The sequence below is a fragment of the Plecotus auritus genome (genome assembly GCF_963455305.1).
Source record: "Plecotus auritus genome assembly, chromosome: 1".
NCBI lineage: Eukaryota > Metazoa > Chordata > Mammalia > Chiroptera > Vespertilionidae > Plecotus > Plecotus auritus.
The window spans coordinates 225,780,158-225,799,599 of record NC_137770.1 but is presented as its reverse complement, the minus strand read 5'-3'; the positions used below and the strand labels follow the sequence as shown (position 1 = coordinate 225,799,599).

The 19,442-nt window shown below is 41.0% G+C and overlaps 1 protein-coding gene across 6 annotated transcripts in view; it reads right to left on the bottom strand.

Annotated features, from left to right (window-relative positions):
• The window catches only part of ARAP2 (ArfGAP with RhoGAP domain, ankyrin repeat and PH domain 2), a 173,699-nt gene that overhangs the window by 118,161 nt on the left and 36,096 nt on the right, over nucleotides 1–19,442 (bottom strand). For all 6 annotated transcript variants that reach the window (XM_080650295.1, XM_080650300.1, XM_080650297.1 and 3 more), the window contains exons 6-7: nucleotides 18,680–19,033; nucleotides 7,542–7,611 (exon numbers count right to left, since the gene is read on the bottom strand). In XM_080650295.1, coding sequence (XP_080506421.1) covers nucleotides 7,542–7,611; nucleotides 18,680–19,033 — 424 coding nt within the window. The remainder of the gene's footprint in view (nucleotides 1–7,541; nucleotides 7,612–18,679; nucleotides 19,034–19,442) is intronic.

The following is a 19,442-nucleotide window of genomic DNA, read 5'->3' as shown; positions in this document are numbered from 1 at the left end:
TTGGCTGCAAGTGGTTGAGACTAAACAGTCAAAAATCTAGAATGTCCAAAACATTTGTTCTCTATCCTTTAGGTGATCCATTCTCCAATTTCAGTTTGCCTAAGAATTAGGTATAGGAGCTTATAAAGGTACTAGTGACCCAGGGCACGAAATTCGTGCACATTAAAAGGGGATTAGAGGAAATAATTTAATATTGCTATTTGCCCTTTCTCTATAATAGAAGTGTCAGAGATGAAAGAAAATTAGTAAAATGTATATGAAAACCTTCCTCCTGTCAGAGTCTTGGGCTCACCACAGGACCCAGAGTCAAGTCCCTGCCCACCCACATGCACCTCAAAATCGCGTGAGACCCAGACCCGGCCAGGCCCCCACATTGGGCGAGATCCAGACCCGGCCAGTCCCACTCTTGTCAAGCCCTGACGGGCAGGGGGCATAGCCTCAGGTCCCCTGGCCCAGCGCCAGGGCAGGGGGTGTGGCCTGAGGTCCCCCAGCCCAGACCGGGGCGGGGGGCATGCCTTGAGGTCCTTCGTCAAGCCCCGCCAGGTGAGGGACACAGCCTGAGATCCCCTGTCAAGCCCCGCTGGGTGGGGGGCATGGCCTGAGGTCCCCCGTCAAGCCCTGCCAGGTGGAGGGGCACAGCCTCAGGTCCCCCAGCCCAGCACCAGGAGGGGGGCGCAGCCTCAGGTCCCCAGTCAAGCCCCACTGGGCGGGAGTGCGGCCTGAGTTCCCCCGACCCAGTACTGAGGGTGCACCTTGAGGTCCTCCGTCAAGCCCCGCTGGGTGGGGGGCACGGCCTGAGGCCCCCTGTCAAGCCCCGCTGGGGGGGGGGGGGTGCAGCATGAGGTCCCCCGGCCTGGTGCCAGGGTGGGGGGGCACGGCCTGAAGTCCCCTGTAAAGCCCTACCAGGTGGGAGGCACAGCCTGAAGTCCCCTGTCAAGCCCCACCTGGTGGGGGGCACGGCCTGAGGTCCCCCATCCTGGCGCTGGGGGGGGAAGGAAGCAGCCTGAGGTCCCCTAGCCCAGCTCCAGGATGGGAAGCACACCTTGAGGTTCCCTGTCAAGCCCTGCCAGGTGGGGGACATGGCCTGAGGTCCCCTGTCAAGCCCCACAGGAGCGGGGGAGGGTGTAGCGGCCTCAGGTCTCTGCTGATTGCTCATTAAGGCTCCTTATGGGAACTTGGCCTCAGCTGTGGGTGCAGCCATCTTTGTGATGGAGTGATGATCAATTAGCATATTCCCTCTTTATTAGATAGGATATTTCCAGTAAAATGATTATTTATTGAATAAAATATTACTATTAACTCATTTTTCAGTAGAAAAAAAATCAAGTAGCATTATAAAAAAAGAAACAGGAATTTTAAAAAGGAGATTTTTTTCCTTCCTCTAGATATCTTTAAAGTGATTAAAAAAACAAGTCATTAAAAAAGTAACAACTGCCCTACATGCCTGTAATAATGAAATTATACCTAACAAGTATCTATAGAAGAGTAATAGAAGAACAATTATCCATAAATGATCAAAATGTACTTAACATGCTAAATACTGTGTCACTTTAACCTCAGGAAGTTGTAGTTTCTCTAATGGCTTATTTATAATCTGTCATGGGAAGATTACAAGATAAATCTCATAATTTTTAACACTGTGGAGTTGCATTTATGTTTCTCTCCAAACAACACACACTAAAGACTAAAGACAATTTAGAAATAACAACTCAATGACAACAGACTCAAAATGACTATGTTTTTCAGAGTGTGAAATTTTCCTTAAAAGAAGAAATTTTAAAGCATCCCTTGAGCCTGTAACACACAGATATGTAGGTCAAGTTTGTCATTTATCTACCACTTTCAGACAATGAAACGACCACAGGGCAATTCTGCCCACAGCTGAGTGAGAATGGGGGTGAGCTCCATTTCTTGGCAGGTGATAAGATATCAAGGCTATGGGGATGTTGCCATTTTCAGCAACACAATGAAAAGTCCTTGCGGAGACATGATTGAGCAGTGCTGAGAAAAGTGGAAGGAAACCAGGGAAACAGGCAACTCTGCACACTGCCTCCTGAAAGCCCAATACATGCTCCCCAAGTACACATGTAAACATGGAAAGATGTGCACATGACCACTGAAACTGCACACCTACTGACGCAGGAGCTAAGACTGCATCCATGCCTTCTACTCCCTGGTCTTGAAATACCCTCTTCCCAATTCATCTCTTCTGCCAGAAAGGTCACAACAAAAACTGTGTCTCCTGCCTGCCTGATGTTGCTCAGCAGTTGAGCATTGACCTATTGAACAAGGTCATGGTTCAATTCCTGGTCAGGGCACATGCCCAGGTTGTGGGCTCGATCACCGGTAGGGGGCATGCAGGAGGCAGCTGATCAATGATTCTCTCATCACTGATGTTTTATCTCTCTCCCCCTCTCCCTTCCTCTCTGAAATCAATAAAAATATATTTTACTCTCACCCCCCTGGTGTCTGTGTCCATTGGTTAGGCTTATATGCATGCATACAAATCCTCTGGTTAATCTCTCCCCCTTACCCCACCCTCCCCTACCTTCCCTCTGAGATTTTACAATCTGATAGATGCTTCTCTGTCTCTGGATCTGCTTTTGTTCAGGCATGAGTGGGGCGGGGGGCAATGGAGGGATAAGGCCACATATGTAATACTTTAATCAATAAAGAAAAAAATTAAATATACATATTTTTTTTAACCATATAAAAAGAGGGAAAGAAAACTGTCTCCTTTTAGAAAGACCCATCCCAGTGTTTTGTTTTTCACCAAGATAAACCAAATCATCTGAAAAGTAAAGGGGGAAAATATCACAGAGAACAACAATTTGAATTTTTAAAAATTTGATGTTAAGCTAAAGGATTTATAATAATTCATTTTAATGCAAACTTTTTTAAAATATATTTTCATTGATTTCAAAGAGGAAGGGAAAGAGAGAGAGAGAGAGAGAGAGAGAGAGAGAGAGAGAGAGAGAAACATCAATGATGAGAGAGAATCATCGATTGGTGCCTCCTGCACACCCCGCGCCGGGGATTGAGCCTACAACCCAGGCATGTGCCCTTGACTGGAATAGAACCTGGGACCCTTCAGTCCGCAGGCCAATGCTTTATCCATGGAGCCAAACTAGCTGGGGCTTAATGTGAACTTTTGTCCTCAATTTTAAACTGAAGTTGCATCAATTTTATTACATCAATATTTAAAAATGTGACAGGCCCTCATCGCCTCACTGCACTGGAAATGAGTTTTCAAAAGGACAGAGTGAGTCCAGCTGGACATAGATACTAGGAAGTCTCTCACCGAAATGGCCATAATGACACCACCATCAACAGAGCTTCATGGCATGGAAGCCTGTCTCATTCCTGAATAGTTTTCCTCCTCATTCCAATGAGACCAGAGAAGGGCAGAGGTACTGAAGAAAACTAGGGGTCATATTCCATCAGATACAGAGACCACATTGTACCTCCTCAGGCAAAGAAACTGTCTCAACATTCAAACACACAAATAGCCCCATAGGTGTGGCTCAATGGTTGAGCATTGACCCAGGAACCAAGAGGTCACGGGTTCAATTTCTGATCAGGGCACATGCCCAGGTTGCAGGCCCCATCCCCAGTAGGGGGTATGCAGGAGGCAGCCAATGGATGATGTTCCTCTCTCATCTATGATTCTATCTCTCTATTCCTCTCTCTCTAAAAATCAATAAAAACATATTTAAAAAATAAAAATAATTAAATACAAAAATAAACTAAAAACCGTAAAGCAGGAAACCAGCCATTAAAAAATATTCATCTATCTTGCAAATTTCCAAGGGTACTGAAACCTATTTGATGTTTTATCTGGATCACTGCAAAGTGAAAACCAAGCAATTAGCACTTCTCTAGACTATTCTTCTTTTTTTTTTTAAGCAAAAACAAAGTTTTATTACAGAAAAGCTCCCTGCGGGTTGCCCTTTGCCCTCTATCATTCTTAGTGTTGTACTGTGCCCTGTGCTATCTTCTGTCCAAAGCCATATTACCTTCTGCCCTGCAGCACTGAAGAACCAATATATGGAAGGGAATATAAATCTCTAGTCAAGCCACAAATATCACCAATATTAGACAGTGGAAATCTCTAAAGAATGGAAAAATAATGTTATATTACAAATAAGAGGATGTGGATAAGTGTTAAATGAGTATGTTAAAATAATGGATACAGTTAAGACTATAAAATTATCCGATTTCATTTAACTAAAATATGGTATACTTATTAGGTTCCAACTTTTGATTAAGGAAATTAATTTTTAAACACAAAGAAGTTGAAGGATCAGTACAATGAATACCCACGTATCCTCCACTTAGATCTGACAATTGTAATTTTTGTTTTATCTAACTATGCATTTGTGCAAATATCCTAATATATAAAGAGCCAGGGTCCGTCATGACCTAAACGACCAGATGGATGACTGAACAGCAGGCTACATGGGCAGGAGTCAGTCCTGGGTCCTGGCTGCAGCGGCAGCGGGAGTCAATCCTGGGTCCTGGCCGCAGCGGCGGTGGGAGTCAGTCCTGGGTCCATCACCAGTTAGACGGCATCTTAGGGTGAGGACCATCACCTCAGCCAGAACTCAAGATGGTCACCTGGCCTGGCCCCTCCTCAGAGGCAGCTCCTTTCCCCCATGTACACTGCAGAGGACAGACAGGGATGCCTAAGAGGCTGGGGCCATGGTGCTCCATCCCTACCCTACTCCCTGGCCTCCTTCACCTGTGGCCCCCACAGAAGGGTATGTGTAAGAGCCCTTCCCCTGCTACCTCTCACCTCTGTCTCCACCATCCCTCAGCACACTGGCATATCGGCTTTCAAACTTGCCCTACTCACTTCCTCTCACCCCCTTCCAGGGCCTCTGCTCTGGATGGGCCCTCTGGAATCCAGGGCTCTAGGGTTTTACAACAGAGCTGGTATGAGAAAGGGTAAACAGCACCAAAGATGGCTGATATGGCCACCCACCTCTGCCTCAGTCTGACCAATTAGTTCACCCTTAGAACATGGCACTCCGAGGGGATCCCTACTTCCCCAGTACCAACTTCCTCTCCCCCTTGGCCCTCCCCACAGCTGGTGCTTGCTGCAGCTCCATGTGCCTTACTTAACCACCCCTTCCTTCCCTGTTCCTACAAAGAAGGCTGCATCTTTGTATGTTAAATTCATATAAACTTTGTAACATTTTGGGGAAAAAAAAGAATGACCAAGAGAATGGCGCAGTAACGTCCGGAGTCCAGCTCAGGAGAATGGAGAGAAGGGAGAATTCCATAAGTTGGCTGATGCCAAGATATTTCTGAGTGACTGCCTGGCGTGTGACAGTTGTGTGACCACAGAGGAAGGAGTCCAAGTTTCTCAGCAGAACACCAGGACTTCTTCCGTGTTCTGAACCTTTGCTCTGGTTTTCAGAATTCCCTGCTCCCCATCTGCTGGCTCCCTCCCTCTGAGAGGCGCTTGTTGTCACATGGGTGCAACTGGAATATTGTATCTCGAGAGGATTGCCCCAATGTATGTATCCTTTTGTCTGACGATGAAAAAATCCCAAAGAATAATAATGGAGACAGACTACTGTCCTTTAGGCTTAAAAAAACCCTGGAAGTGTCCTGCGAAGAGCTGAGACTTGGTTCTGTCCACGTACCTCAGAGAGATTGGATGAGGAATTGGCCCAGTTTGGCCCTGACTTTACCCACTTATGTTACTCTTGAAGGTGTCTTTGCCACAATGTGAATAAACTGCCACCTTTTGAAATAGGGGCTCATACCAGAGTCTGCATTCCCAACTTTTCTTGAAACAGATCTATGTTCTGCAGCTGTGGCCACCGTTCTGAGACCAGGTCCTGTCGACGGGAATCAGGAGGCATTGGAGTGGAGGTGCTCCCTGCCGCCCTTTTACATTCAGGGATTGAGCTGAACTCACTCTGGGGGAGGCCTGGCCAGGGTGACAGGTGTCACAGATAGAAGGATGGAGAATGGAGAAGCGGACACCCTGCTTGGTCCCTCCCTGGGTGGGGTCAGGCAGATGAAGGCCGGCCAGCCTGCCCCACAACTGGGTGAGATAGTGTCCTCTGTGTCCACCTCTCACCCTGTATGCTCGGCCACTCCCCACAGCTCCGGGAAGCCCTCTGCGTTCCACAACAGCGTACTCTGCCCTCACATGCTGCTCGCCCTAAATGAGAAGGAAGAGAGCAGTTGGCCCACAGACAACTACACAAAAAGATAGGGCTCATGGCTGGCTAGCACAGTGGCGGTGGCGGGAGCATCTTCTGCCTCCGTGGCAGCGCTAAGGAGCAGCAAGCCGATTGGTAAGGAGCAGCGAGCAGGTGGGAGGTAAGGAACAAGGGGTCCCAGACTGCGAGAGAGATTTCCAACTATCAGCCTAGGCCCATTCCTAAGCCAGCAGGCGGACATCCCCTGAGGGGTCCCAGACTGCAAGAGGGTGTAGGGCGGGCTAAGGGACCCCCCCCCGCTGTGCATGAATTTCATGCACCGGGCCTCTAGTCTACATATATAAAAGCCCAGCGACCGGAACGGCGCAACAACCACAACAACCGGAATGACCAGTGGCTATGACATGCACTGCAGCAGCCAACCAGCCTGATCCGGGCCCTGATCGCCCCCCCGCCCCCCACCCTGGCTGGCCCAGACCCGGATCAGCCCCTAATACTCCAATCGAGCAGGACCGAACCACCCACGGCCCCTCCCCCCAGCCAGTCCTGCCCCCAATCAGTCCGCCCACCCCAATCGGGGACAGGGACGGCCAGCCAACCACCCACGGCCCCTCCCTCCTGTCAGCTCGGCCCGATGGGCCCCCATCGGGGTGGGCCAGCCGGACCCCACCCATGCATAAATTTGTGCACCAGGCCTCTAGTTGTAACATAATTGTCAAGATTTTCAGTGAGTTCTAACTCCAAACATCCTTCTCAGTTTCATCTCCCAAAGTTTCCTTAACATACACTATCCCCCAATCGGAGAAAACTACATCCATAGTAGAATGGATTTCCCATCTGAGCATCTCATTGTTCTCTCTGCTATCAAGTCCTGCTCCCACTAATTTCTCTTTACACGAACATTTCTCTGTTTTCTCCATGTACAAACATTCTTTTCTTCAAGACAAACAGCAAATGAAATCCCATGCAAGAGACCTTTGTTTCTTCCACAAGCCCTTTCAGAATACAGAGTAACTCTCCTTGCTTTGCCATCCCCTACCGTGATGTAATTTTGCAAACACTGCTTGGTGCTCTCTAGGATAAAGGCATTTCCTTGTTCATCTGTATATCACTCGTAGCAATTCCTGTAGGCTATACGAGATGGTCCATAAATAACTGTTATTTACCTAAGGTGTGTGTTTTTTATTCCAATTTTATGTTTCAAGAAAAAGTTAAATTATAAAGAGTATTTTACCCTATTATAATTCTTTTCATGCGATAATCCAACTCATGTTCTCAAAAAAACAAATGTCGCTTGCTTGGTTCACTGAAGTACGCCTAGGATGCGTAAAGCAATCTTTGAAAACTGTAAAATGTACTTACCTTCTCGTTATTGTAATAAGAAATGCTAAAGCCATCAAATTTCACCCATCTCTTCTGAAACATGCGTTTTCTGTAAAACATATGAAATTGTTATTTAAGTACCATGAACTGGAATTTTAAATATGTTTGTAATGTGACTGCATTGAGTGCATTCCCACTTGCTGTTAAACAGTGCAGAAAACAATAGGCTATAACAATGCACAGTTTGGCAATTGTACGCAAAGAGAAAAAATATGTGTGATGGCACTTTCTAAGCACCTATATAGGAGTCTAAAGCACTGCCACTGTTAACAGTGTTGTCACCCACATCTGTAAGGTAGAGTGCAAAACAAAGTATTGTCAGACACCCTATCAGCATACCTATTCCCCTTCATAAAGATAACAGAACTTTCATCCCTCATTAAGCTTAAAACACTTATTTTACCTCCATTTCTGCTTTGCAGAATGAATAATATTTTGCTAAAATAATAAAGCTTTGTCAATTGGGTTTATATAGATAAACTATTTAATTATGATCTAATAAGCTGAAAAAGCCCTGTCCACATAGAGAATCATTTACAATCACCCAAAATTCATTAACATGTTTTGAAAAAGAATCATATGAAAGACAAATGCCATTTAAAACGGATATTAAGATGAGGAACAAAGCAAAATAATGGCATCACGGGTTTCCAAGTTAAGCTTAAAAGAAGAAAAAAAAAAACAACTTTTTCTAGCTACAAGGGAAAAGTAAAAAAACATTTCTACTTGGTCTTTTTTCTGTTCTGTCTTGTTTTCGTCTCCTTTCCTGAAGACAGACAATCCTGAAGGCTTTGAAGATCCTACTTTCTACATGACCTCTCAGTGTGGACTGACACAATCCAGATACTTTTAGCTTTTAACACAGATATGAAAACTAACTTTTTGAAAAAATTCACCTCTACACAAAGAGGGAAAAACCACTGTCTATCTTTTCCTTTTGCACTGTTCTGGTGTGTTTAAGATAAGGAATTGGAATGACTTTATGTGGTTTTCTAGAAGATTTAAAGATAGAAAAAAAATTCAGAATGTGTAGAGAATTTTCCTTCTGGGCTTTTCCCTGAGTACCACACATCCATTATGCCTCCCACACTCATCCTTAGCCAATTTATTCCGCTTAAAATAAAATTAGAGAAAATCAGATCAAATGGAGAAAAGTTTCAAAGTTCATCAGTGCAGACAACATTCTCACATATAAGCACTGAATTATGACATCTTAAGAACGTGTAAAGACCTTACGATCATAGAACCACAACTAACTGGCCAGCCCTCTTTCTATCTTATTCCCTCTTCTTTCGGCTTCTTAACTTCTAATGGTCTGCAGTTGGTTTTCTTAACATTGCAACATCCACCAGGTTTTCACTTCCTTCAGCAACCCAAGGGTTCTCCAAATTCCCAGCATTAAAATTAAAAAGTAAAGAACATTAAGCAAACACAATAATAATACATTGAACAAGATCACTGCGCATTCCTTTCATGCTGCTCTCTGTCATACTTAAAGGCAGGTAAACACACATTATTCTGTAAAACAAGATTTGTTTGAGCCCTGCCGGCCTTACATTGAGAATGGTGGTAAAAAAAACAAACTCTGTAACATAAAATATTCCGTTTATAAAAGTAATCAACATTTATGGGCAATAAAGGCCTTAGAACCTTCCACTAACGCTCCATTCCCTTTGCTAAATAACTACTCCTTATCTTTCAGAATTTCACCTATACCGCCTACACAGACATTCCTCCCCTGATAAGCCAATTCAGAGCAGATCACAAAATTATTCTCCCTCTTTTTCCTCATAGCTCTGAATACAATCTCCCATTATAAACATACTGTATATTTGTCTACGTGCTTAACGTCTTTTCTCCTTGTAACACCAGCCCTCATGTGTTACAAGGACAAAGTTCATGAACGTTTCATTCTCTACTGTAGGACCAGCAACTAACCCAGAGAGAAATAGGGCACTAAAAAAAATAATAATAATAATCTGTGGAATGAATGAGTGACATGATTATGTAGCTGGCTCCTTATCCGTGAGATCTCAACTTGAAAGTAACTCCCTCCGAGTAGCCACCCCTGACCACCAGATGGATCCTTCAGGTCCCCTGGGTCTCCTGCTCCATTTCTTGAATCAGACTACACAGATTTTGTAATTATATATCTGTTTTGCTTTATCCATCTCCCATGACAGATCTTTAGACACTTGAATATAGAAAAGATTTGTTTTGTTTATCAATGTAAAACTAGCAATTGCCACAGTTCCTAGCATATAAAATGTGCTTAACAAATATTTAACAAATGTATTTTTCAGTGAAAAATATTCCAATTTGCTTTCATATAGAGAAAATAAACATTACTAAAACACTTTATCTTTAATTTCCTTATTTTTTTTATTTTTTCAAATACTAAAGACCAGGTCCTGAAATGACCATATAAAAGCTCTGTAAAACTACCTCGTTATTAAAGAAAAATTAGACGCTACAGAAAACATGAAAAAAAATGATCATTTTAATTTCCATGCGATGTTAAAATATATTTTAGAGTTAAACATTTTAAAAATACGTTCTTTAAAATGTATTCATTTGATACTTTCCTATTTAAAATGCAAGTTAGTCAATTTAAGATGTTTCTAAAACTAAATTTATATACACAACCTATTTTGCTCATTAAATGTGTCAACATTCAATTAGTTATTTTCTGCATGTGAACTTTAATAGTGAATTCTAATAACTGGTTAATTAAAGAACTTACACTTAGATCCTTTTTGACATTATTCCCCCTTTTATCTAATGAAATTTTGATTTGCTAAACCCTACAAATTAATCAAAATTTCAACTAAATATTAAAAGAAATAGCTTAAGAAGGATTGTTTCTAAATGTCAATGTACAATTTTAAATCAATAAATATATTGGTAAATACTAAAGTTTTAAGAATTATCTTTTCTGAGCAACGGTTAAATATTTCTCTCACGTATTTATAAAAGTCTTTTAGATATCAGGTAACTAATTCCACTGGAATTATGTAAAATTAATCTACTACACACAATTAGAGGCTGCTAAAGTACTTTAAACATTTTTTCTGATATAAGTTATGTCTTTCCCTTAAATATATTTTAACAGCTAGTAAATGTTTAAAAAAAAAAAAGACAAGGTATAAAATGCAACATCACCAATCATCACACAACACCAATTAGATCTGAAATAGTGATGAATTATTACACAGAGAAGAGATATTAAAGCCTTAGTCAATTAGCAATTTATTTGGCACAATAATCTTGGTAAGAACAAACAACAAACACACTTGTTCAAGGCACCGTTGCAAGCCATACACAACTATTCATTCATTTAATCCTCCACATAACCAGATAAGAACTATTATTATTCTCATTTTACAGATGAAGGCACAGAGGCCCTGCTAGGTTTAATAATTTGCCTACATCACATAAGTAAAGAGTAACTGGGAGTCAAAACCCAGGCAAGCTGTGCTCTTAGCCACTACTTAAGCTTGACTGTAGTACAATTTATAGCAAGAAATCCTGAACCTCCCTTTGGGCAGCAATAACATTTGACCTCTACCCTTTTATATGTGAGTTTAATTTTACGAAGCCCTTCAGAATTCCTTTAGGAAAAAAAGGTAAAGCAGACAAAAAACATATTAGCCTAGGTTTTATCCTACTTTGTTTTTAGGGTTCTAAAGGGAAACATTTCTTTAAGAAGCATTTCTTACAATAGTTTCGAAGGCTTGTGCAGTGTTATTGAACGGATTTCTACAAACTCTTCCCTGGAGCTCTGGGAGGGCAGGGGGTGTAAAGTTTCAGCGGCTTTCATAAACAAACACTCCTTACCACCTGGTGTCAGTTTTTGTTGTCTCAAAATTATGTATCTTAAAATTCTTTTTTAACAACAGTGCATATACAATTAAAACTGTATTTATTAAGTGCTCACACAGAGGCACTTCTATTTAATATCTCTCCTAAGTACCAGCAGAATTTTTTAAGATTACATCTGATAGCTTTTTTATTACTCATGATACTTAAATCATCACAAAAGTACTTCTCGCTCATTCTACAAAATGTCTAAGAACAAAGATACTAATATGCTTTACCAGATTCATGGGCTTTGTTTACATAATCCTATAGAATTATGTGCACATTGTATCTTATTCTCTGCTCTAACCCTAACTAGACTGAATATGTTTTGAGACTACTATAATTACCCAAAATATAGACTTTTATTGATATATTCACTCATTTTTACTTAGCTAATTATTATTTTACCTAATTTTATTTTAAGTCTGAGGCTTTTAATGATGCAGTATTAGTTATAAAGTATTTTATAGATAGAAATCCAAGGAGCTATATTTCCCTAAAACACCAGCACTTTTCTATTAGAACAGAATAATGCATTTCCTCACTTTTAAGCAAACCCAAATGAGAGTTTCTAAGATTATAAAGCCAAAATTGAATTGGGGCCAATAAAACATGAATATGTGCTAAAAGGACCCTGGAAAGTCAATAAAAAAGCATGAATATGTGTGTGTGAAAATCAACTTTTACAATATTTACAAAGAACTTAGTGTTTACATGATATGGCATATGAAAAGCTATGTTAAAAGATTCACACCTCTTTATTTTGTGGCCTCATCCTTTATTTTTTTTTAAATCCAACATTTAACCAGTTTCTAGTTAAGATGATCACTTAAAAGCTTGTTTACCTCTACTTCTCCCAAAATTTCAAACAATTAAAAGAGCAAATAAAAATATCTACAAACCAACACTGACCAGAGTAGATGATAGCAGCAATACTTAGAAATTGGGAAGCAGAAGAAAGGACAGGAACTGCCTTAGGAGGTTTCAGAGAGCTGACTGCTAAGCCTGCGAGTGATCACAGCAAGAGGAAAACCAATTTACCCACAAAATCTCAGAAAAATCTCAGGAGGTGGAGACACTTGTGGAAGCGACTATGAAGGGGTGCTGAGGATAGAAACATTTGTTGAAAGGCCATTTAAAGAGGCGTGTGCCCTTCTCACTGCATCCCAGTATCCCTCCCTCGCTGTGCAGGGCTGGAAAACTGTCCTTCCTCAACAGAAAGGAAGTTTCTTCGACGTGGAATATCACTCAGGGCTCTGCACGGGGAGACTGAGACAGGAAGGAAGGTAGGGGACAACGTTAAGAACAGCAGAATCACAGCATTCTTCACGGAGGCCACGGCACAGAAACAACTGAAGTGTTCTTCAGTAGATAATTAGATAAAGAAGATGTGGTCCCTATATACAAGGGAACACTACTCATCATAAGAAGATATGAAATCCTGTCATTTGTGACGGCATGGATGGATCTTGAGAATATCACACTAAGCAAAATAAGTCGGGCAGAAAAAGTCAAGAACCCTATGATCTCACGCGTAAGCAGGATACAAAACTAAAAGCAAAAAATGAACAAAGACAAACAAACACTCAGACACAGATAACAGTACGCTGGTTACCAGATGGAAGGAAGACGGGAAGTAATAAAGAGTAAAAGGGGTGAAATATATGGTGGCAGAAGGAAGTTGACTTTAGTGGTAAACACATAATGTAATTTACAGACGATGTATCATACATACAACTGTCCACTTGAAATCTATATGATTTTATTAACCAATGTCACCTGGATAAATAAAAAAAGAAAAAAAATGAAAGTCTGTGTCATAAATATTTATACTCAAAGTCCAATTTCCGTATTAAGTTCCCAAAAAGTTGTTTATCGCTTTATCACCCTCAAGAAGGGAATTCATTTAAACGATGTGGCATGAGGAGTCTCCAAGGAAACATGTTAGTAAAGAGCTAGGAACATCATCTCATGAAAAACAGACAGCCATACCCATCAGAGGCTGTTCCAATAAGCTTTGTAATATCTCACTTTAAAAAGGAATAGCCCAAGATGAACAAAACATTTGAGGAAAACATCTCTAAGGTAAAAGATGGGAATGACCCCCTCCCTCCCAAAAAAGAAACAGACTCAAGTGGAGAAGAAAACTTGAAAAACAACAACATATGAATATCCTCAAAGAGATGAAGAGAGTACATTGTATTCATGGAACAATAATAGCATACTATAGAAAGAACAGTCTAAAGTGAGAAACTGCTTTCCATGTTAAATATAGGATGACAAAACACAAAAGTAGGTTCAAAAGTATAATTGAAGAAACTTCCCAGAAATGAAAAAGCTATATATTTTATCAGCATTTTGGCACAGGAAGTCCAATACCAAAGTACCACGAATTCTAGAATCCCTATATTTAACATGGGCCACTGGCTTCTGGGTGACCTGATGCCTAGCCACTGTCTGGGCTTTGACTTTGTCTTGGTATTTGGCCATTGGCTTTGCCCTAGTCCTCTGTCCAACCAGAACATGCAAGACACTGGCAGTCTCTCCCTCCTCATCCGAGTGCCCAACCTTGCATCTCCCATAAAATAACCCCAGCTTACCCCTGCTATCCATCTCACATACTGCGGATCCTCCAGGTATCGCCCCAAATCAGTGTCCTTCCTCTCCTCCTTCTAGCCAGAAAGTATTTCATCTGAAAATGCCAGTTCAAAATGTATCCATTTTCCAAAGACCAACTGAACTGCTACTTCTCCGGACAAGGTCTTGGAAGATATGTTTTCTCAACAATCCCTTTGTAAGCCCACAATTCTGTACTCTATGAACCTGACCTGTCTGTGCTATTATTAGTATACTCTGCCTTTCGGTTTTATTTTTAATTTCCTAAATGGAAGACACACAAAAGGACCGCACACATCTCACTTATCTTTGCATTCCTCCATAAATTCTTAAGCTAGCGTACATTCAAATTGCTGAATGAGCCTCATGCGTTCAGCTTCTGCTGCCCCAGATTAACATAACCACACGATGCTTCTCCATGATTCAAAAATTAATAATTTTTTTTAAAAAAAGAGAATTTATCTAAGTAAGGAAGTCCAAAGCAACTTATGAAGTAAACTATGAGTTCTTGGAGATACACTGTAGTTTTTATAACTATGCTCAGTGTATTATGCTGAGCAACAAACATCAGTAGAAAACAGCAAACTAAAGACAAAAGAGTCTCCTTATTGCAGACATTCTTGGCTATTTCGATATGTGCATCTCCCATAAAGGTTACAGACGTTACACCACGTTCTCCTCTTTACAGAGCTCACAGGATTCTTCCTCTGAATTACATACTTGGAAAATGCTAGAATAAATTATATCCAATTGTTCATTTTTGCATCTTTTCAGATTTGCTTAAATGCTTGAGCTTATTAATTACAGCTAGAAAAGGTGAGTGGGGCATATTTGTTTTATATCCTCTAAACTCAGTATTTTAAAACAGGTACCATTTATTAAGTTTATCATCTGCTTGCCCTAGTTGTAATAACAGACTCCAGTTCAACATTCTATCAAGTTTCTTCCATAAAAGTTTGTAAACCAATAGTATCAAGCTACATTATAATTAGACTAGAGGCCTGGTGGACAAAATTCAGCCCTCAGCCCAGCCTGCACCCTCTCGCAGTCCGGGAGCCCTCGGGGGATTTCCCACTGACTGCTCAGCCCTGCTGCGGAGGAGGGAGAGGGTCCCGCCCCCACCACTGCGCTCGCCAGCTGTAAGCCTGGCTTCTGGCTGAGCGGCGCTCCCCCTGTGGGAGCGCATTGACCACCAGGGGGCAGATCCTGCGTTGAGCATCTGCCCCCTGCTGCTCAATGCATGTTATAGCGACTGATCGTTCCGCCATTTGGTCAATTTGCACATTAGCCTTTTATTATATAGTATCATTCAAATTTTAAATAAACTTCATATGTTAAGCTCACCTGGAAATGTTTCAGTATTTCTTTTTAAAAATATATTTTTTTATTGATTTCAGAGAGGAAGGGAGAGGAAGAGAGAGACAGAAACATCAAAGATGAGAGAGAATCATCGATCAACCCTCCACCCCACCCCCTGCACACCTCACACTGGGCATAGAGCTGCAACCTGGGCATGTGCCCTGACCAGGAATCGAACCGTGACCTCCCGGTTCATAGGCTGATGCTCAACCACTGAGCCAGGCCAGTCGCGCTCAGGTTTCTTTAGTTGCATAATGTTACAGAATTATTTTCTTACTAAATATTTGGTGGGTTTTTTTACATACTGTTCATTAATTCAGAACTGGCATTTCCATTTCAAAAGCAAATAGATACTCAACCATGTGAATTAAATCCAGACTATGAATTTATTTTGTTTAATGTCACTCATGACTGAGAACCGTTTCAAACAATATTTGGAGAAGGATAACTGAGTGTGGCTATTTATTTTTAAACTGTGTTTTGACAACACATGTAAGTGTCTTCAGGGAGCAAACAGAATTATAAGGAGAACACTGAGAGGCCACTGCTCTGGAAATGTACACCAGCACCACCAATGGCACCTGCAGATTTTCAACAGTGTTCAGAGTTCAGTTTTACAAAATCCTTAGAAAAATGCAGAGAAAAAATTATGTCTAATGCTAGTTTTTTTTACTGATTCTGTCGACAATAAATATTAAAGAATCTATCACGTGCCACATTGTGGTTACTGAGGATACCGCAGTAAACAAAAGCCAAGCTAGATGCTGTCCCCAGGGAACGTGTAAGAAATAAGTAAGTCATCTAGTACAGAGTCGCCCAGAGAAAACGAAAGTAACTAAGGGAGTAATTGGGTGGTGGGGGAGGGGCAGTGATAACTTGAAATTTGGGTGCTCAGGGCCTCAAAGCAAAGGAGACAGACATTACAGCAAGCACTTAAGGGGGGTAGGGTACAAGCCCTATTAGTCTCCGGGTAAGAGCATTCCAGGCAGAAAGAACAAGTGCAAAGGTCATGAGGGGGCTCCTGCTTCTCATTACTTCTAGTTCTACAGAGTCATAGAAAGGGGTTTCTCTATTTTGTGATCTGTCAGGTTATAATTTTCTATTTGGGGCCCAGGGGAGATTGAAGAAGATGGTGTAAGATTTTAGCCAACCATCTAATCTGTTTTGTGCCTCTATGGCTCACAGGCCAAATCTGGCCCATTGTCTGTGTTTATAAATAAAGTTTCATTGAAAAAGCCTCATTCATTGGCTTCCATATTCTCTATGGCTGCTTTCACGCTACAGCTGCTGAGTTGCTGATATCCCATAAAGATCACTGTGGCTGTAAAGATTAAAATATGTATTATCTGACCATTTACAGAAAAAAGTTTGCTAATACCTTCTCTCTTGGATTCAGAATGTCATCTAAATCAGTGCAACCTGCACCAAAGCAACATGTGACCATGAGTTAAGCACAGCTCAGTAACCTCTGCATAAGGAATGGGCAGGTATCCATTGTCTAACTAATGAGCATCTTAAACACCCTCCCAATGGCCGGAGTCTAATTAGGAAAAGGAAAAATTCAGATTCTACTTCTGGTCTGATACATGCTTCTTGGTCAGCTACACATTGTTTCTTTCCAGTCATGGCAATATAATCATGGAGAAATTTTTTAAAAATGCCTTGGTGATATAACAAGCTCCTTTGTCTACTTTCCTATATCCATTCCTCCTGGTATTCGGGAGAATACAATTTAAGCCAGAAAACTCAATTATTTCTCCTAAAATGGAGAGATATACATCTAGAAACCTTACAGCACCTAACCTTAGGCAGATTCAGAAGAGAAAGAATGAAATGCCAGAGTTCTGACAAAGAGAAGGGAGGAAATGTTCTACCTGTCCCAGGGGTGGCCAATAATGGTAACGCGTTCTCATTGTGCCTGGAGCATAAACATGCCAACCCTGAAAAGAGCTAGGTGCCGCCAGAGATTACGCAGGAAACCACGGCTGCTGAGGGCTCTGTACCCAGAGTCTGCAAAACCTTCCGGCGATATTTGGAAAGCCCACTCGGATCTCCCTGAACACTTAATTTTACAGAAATGAAAGGTCTGAGAATATGCGAGCTCACTGTTTCATTCCACCAGTGTGTATGATCTGAGTGCTGACTCATACGTTTGCTATTTACCAAAAACACTGGTAACTGATGAAAAGTAGACACAGCTGACTACTTTATCATCCTAATGCAACCGGGAAGAAGAGAGACAAAGTAATTGGTACAAGAAGTACTGGGCTTCGGTTTACTCAACATCGAGTTTGCTAAAAAGGATGCAATCATATGAAATGTTAACCATATAATTAAAAGCCACAAAAGCATTGGGGGTCTTTTGGCTTTCTTAAAACAGGCCACACCTGCTCCCACTAGGCAACTGGTCATTCTTCTGGTAATTATTTGCTAATAAAATTTATTTCGGGTCAAACCAAGGCCTTCGAGAAATGATGAACATTTGCGGGGGGAGGGGGGAAATAGCAGAGAAAACCAGCACATTGTAGAGATCCACCACATTAATTACTTAAACAGTAGAGGTATAATCCAAAAATAATGATTCATGAGGAACATTTCAAATAAATATTGCAAAAAGACATCCAAAATCAAGATGCCAGAAAACCATTCTAATTAAACGTAATCCCTCCCCAAAGATTTCTCATTACTCATAAAATGCTTAAGGGACAGAAGTTTCTTCGTAAACAGAAACGACAAGTCTGTTTTAAAAGTATAATATTCAAGGGACTCTGACCTCCTGTGCAACATACAAAAATCAAAACAATATATCAATAACAGTGAGGCCCGAAATCTAACAATGACGTTTTTTCCCTTAACTACAATAAGCTTTGTATTCCCACACAGAACACTGTTATGAGATGAGCAAAAGCCAAACAGTGTGGCCTGAGTAATACCAACTCAATCTGTGTTGTTTTTCTTTGCTACAAATTGGGACACAATAGTGAATTTTGGTGCAAAGTTAGAAACTAACCCTAAGGTTCTAGAGGTTAAATCATAACTTCCAGTTTTAATCTGCTTTTCAGCACCTTAACCCCTCATTCCATTTAGCACATTCCACAGGCTTCTCTTATGTCTAAACAACAGCTTTTGCAAAAGCATGTTGAAAGTCCAGAAAAACTATATATATGCATGGCCAGGAGGGGTAAACGAGGGGGCTACTAGCAACCTAGCAGGTTTAGAAATGGATAAACTTGAATTTTTGAAAATATGCTACTTATTAAAATAAATGAATAAGTACATACCCTTGAGGAGAGAGTTTGTCTAGCCATCCCGATTTAACCTTCCTTGCAGATGATCCATAAAAGCAGGCATAAGGAGATATTGGACTTGAGGAAATGACTGATGAATCAGCATTTCCACTTGTTGAGCTTAAGGGATAACTGTGCCTATTAACAGGGTCCAAGTTCAATACTTTTTGAGTCCTGGCTTTAGATGCCTTTGAATTTTTTCTTTTTAAACTCTGAAAGCATTCTTCTACTGTTGAATATTCTGAATCTGCAGCACAGCCAGTCGGAAAATTGTTTTTGTCTTCTCGAGGTATCCAAATATCTTCCACTTTGTCTTCACTTACATTCTCCTTCCTGTTATCATATATGCTAAAGGGAAAAGAATAGTGTAAACATTTCAAAGTGCTTATGTCATTTAAGCCATCGGTTATTTTTTACATTTATAAACAACCCATCACAGAAATTTAAGACCAGGAAAATCTTAGCATTCAATTAATCCACCTGATAATTTTTAAAATTCTTCCAAGAAAATTAAATACAAATCTCTCATTATCCTAAGACCTATTTGAACACTACTAGAAGTAGTATATTTTTTCTTGCGAATCATTTAATCCTATCTGTTTATTTGGGGGGTTGGGTACAGGTGGTAAGGATGGAGACTGGCTGTATTCTTTGCAACACAATTTAAACATCTGCACCAGCACCATTAACTGGCCAGCCCAACCTCTAGTCCCTGGGCAACATCATGAATGACTAACTTATGTTTTTGGAGATCTTT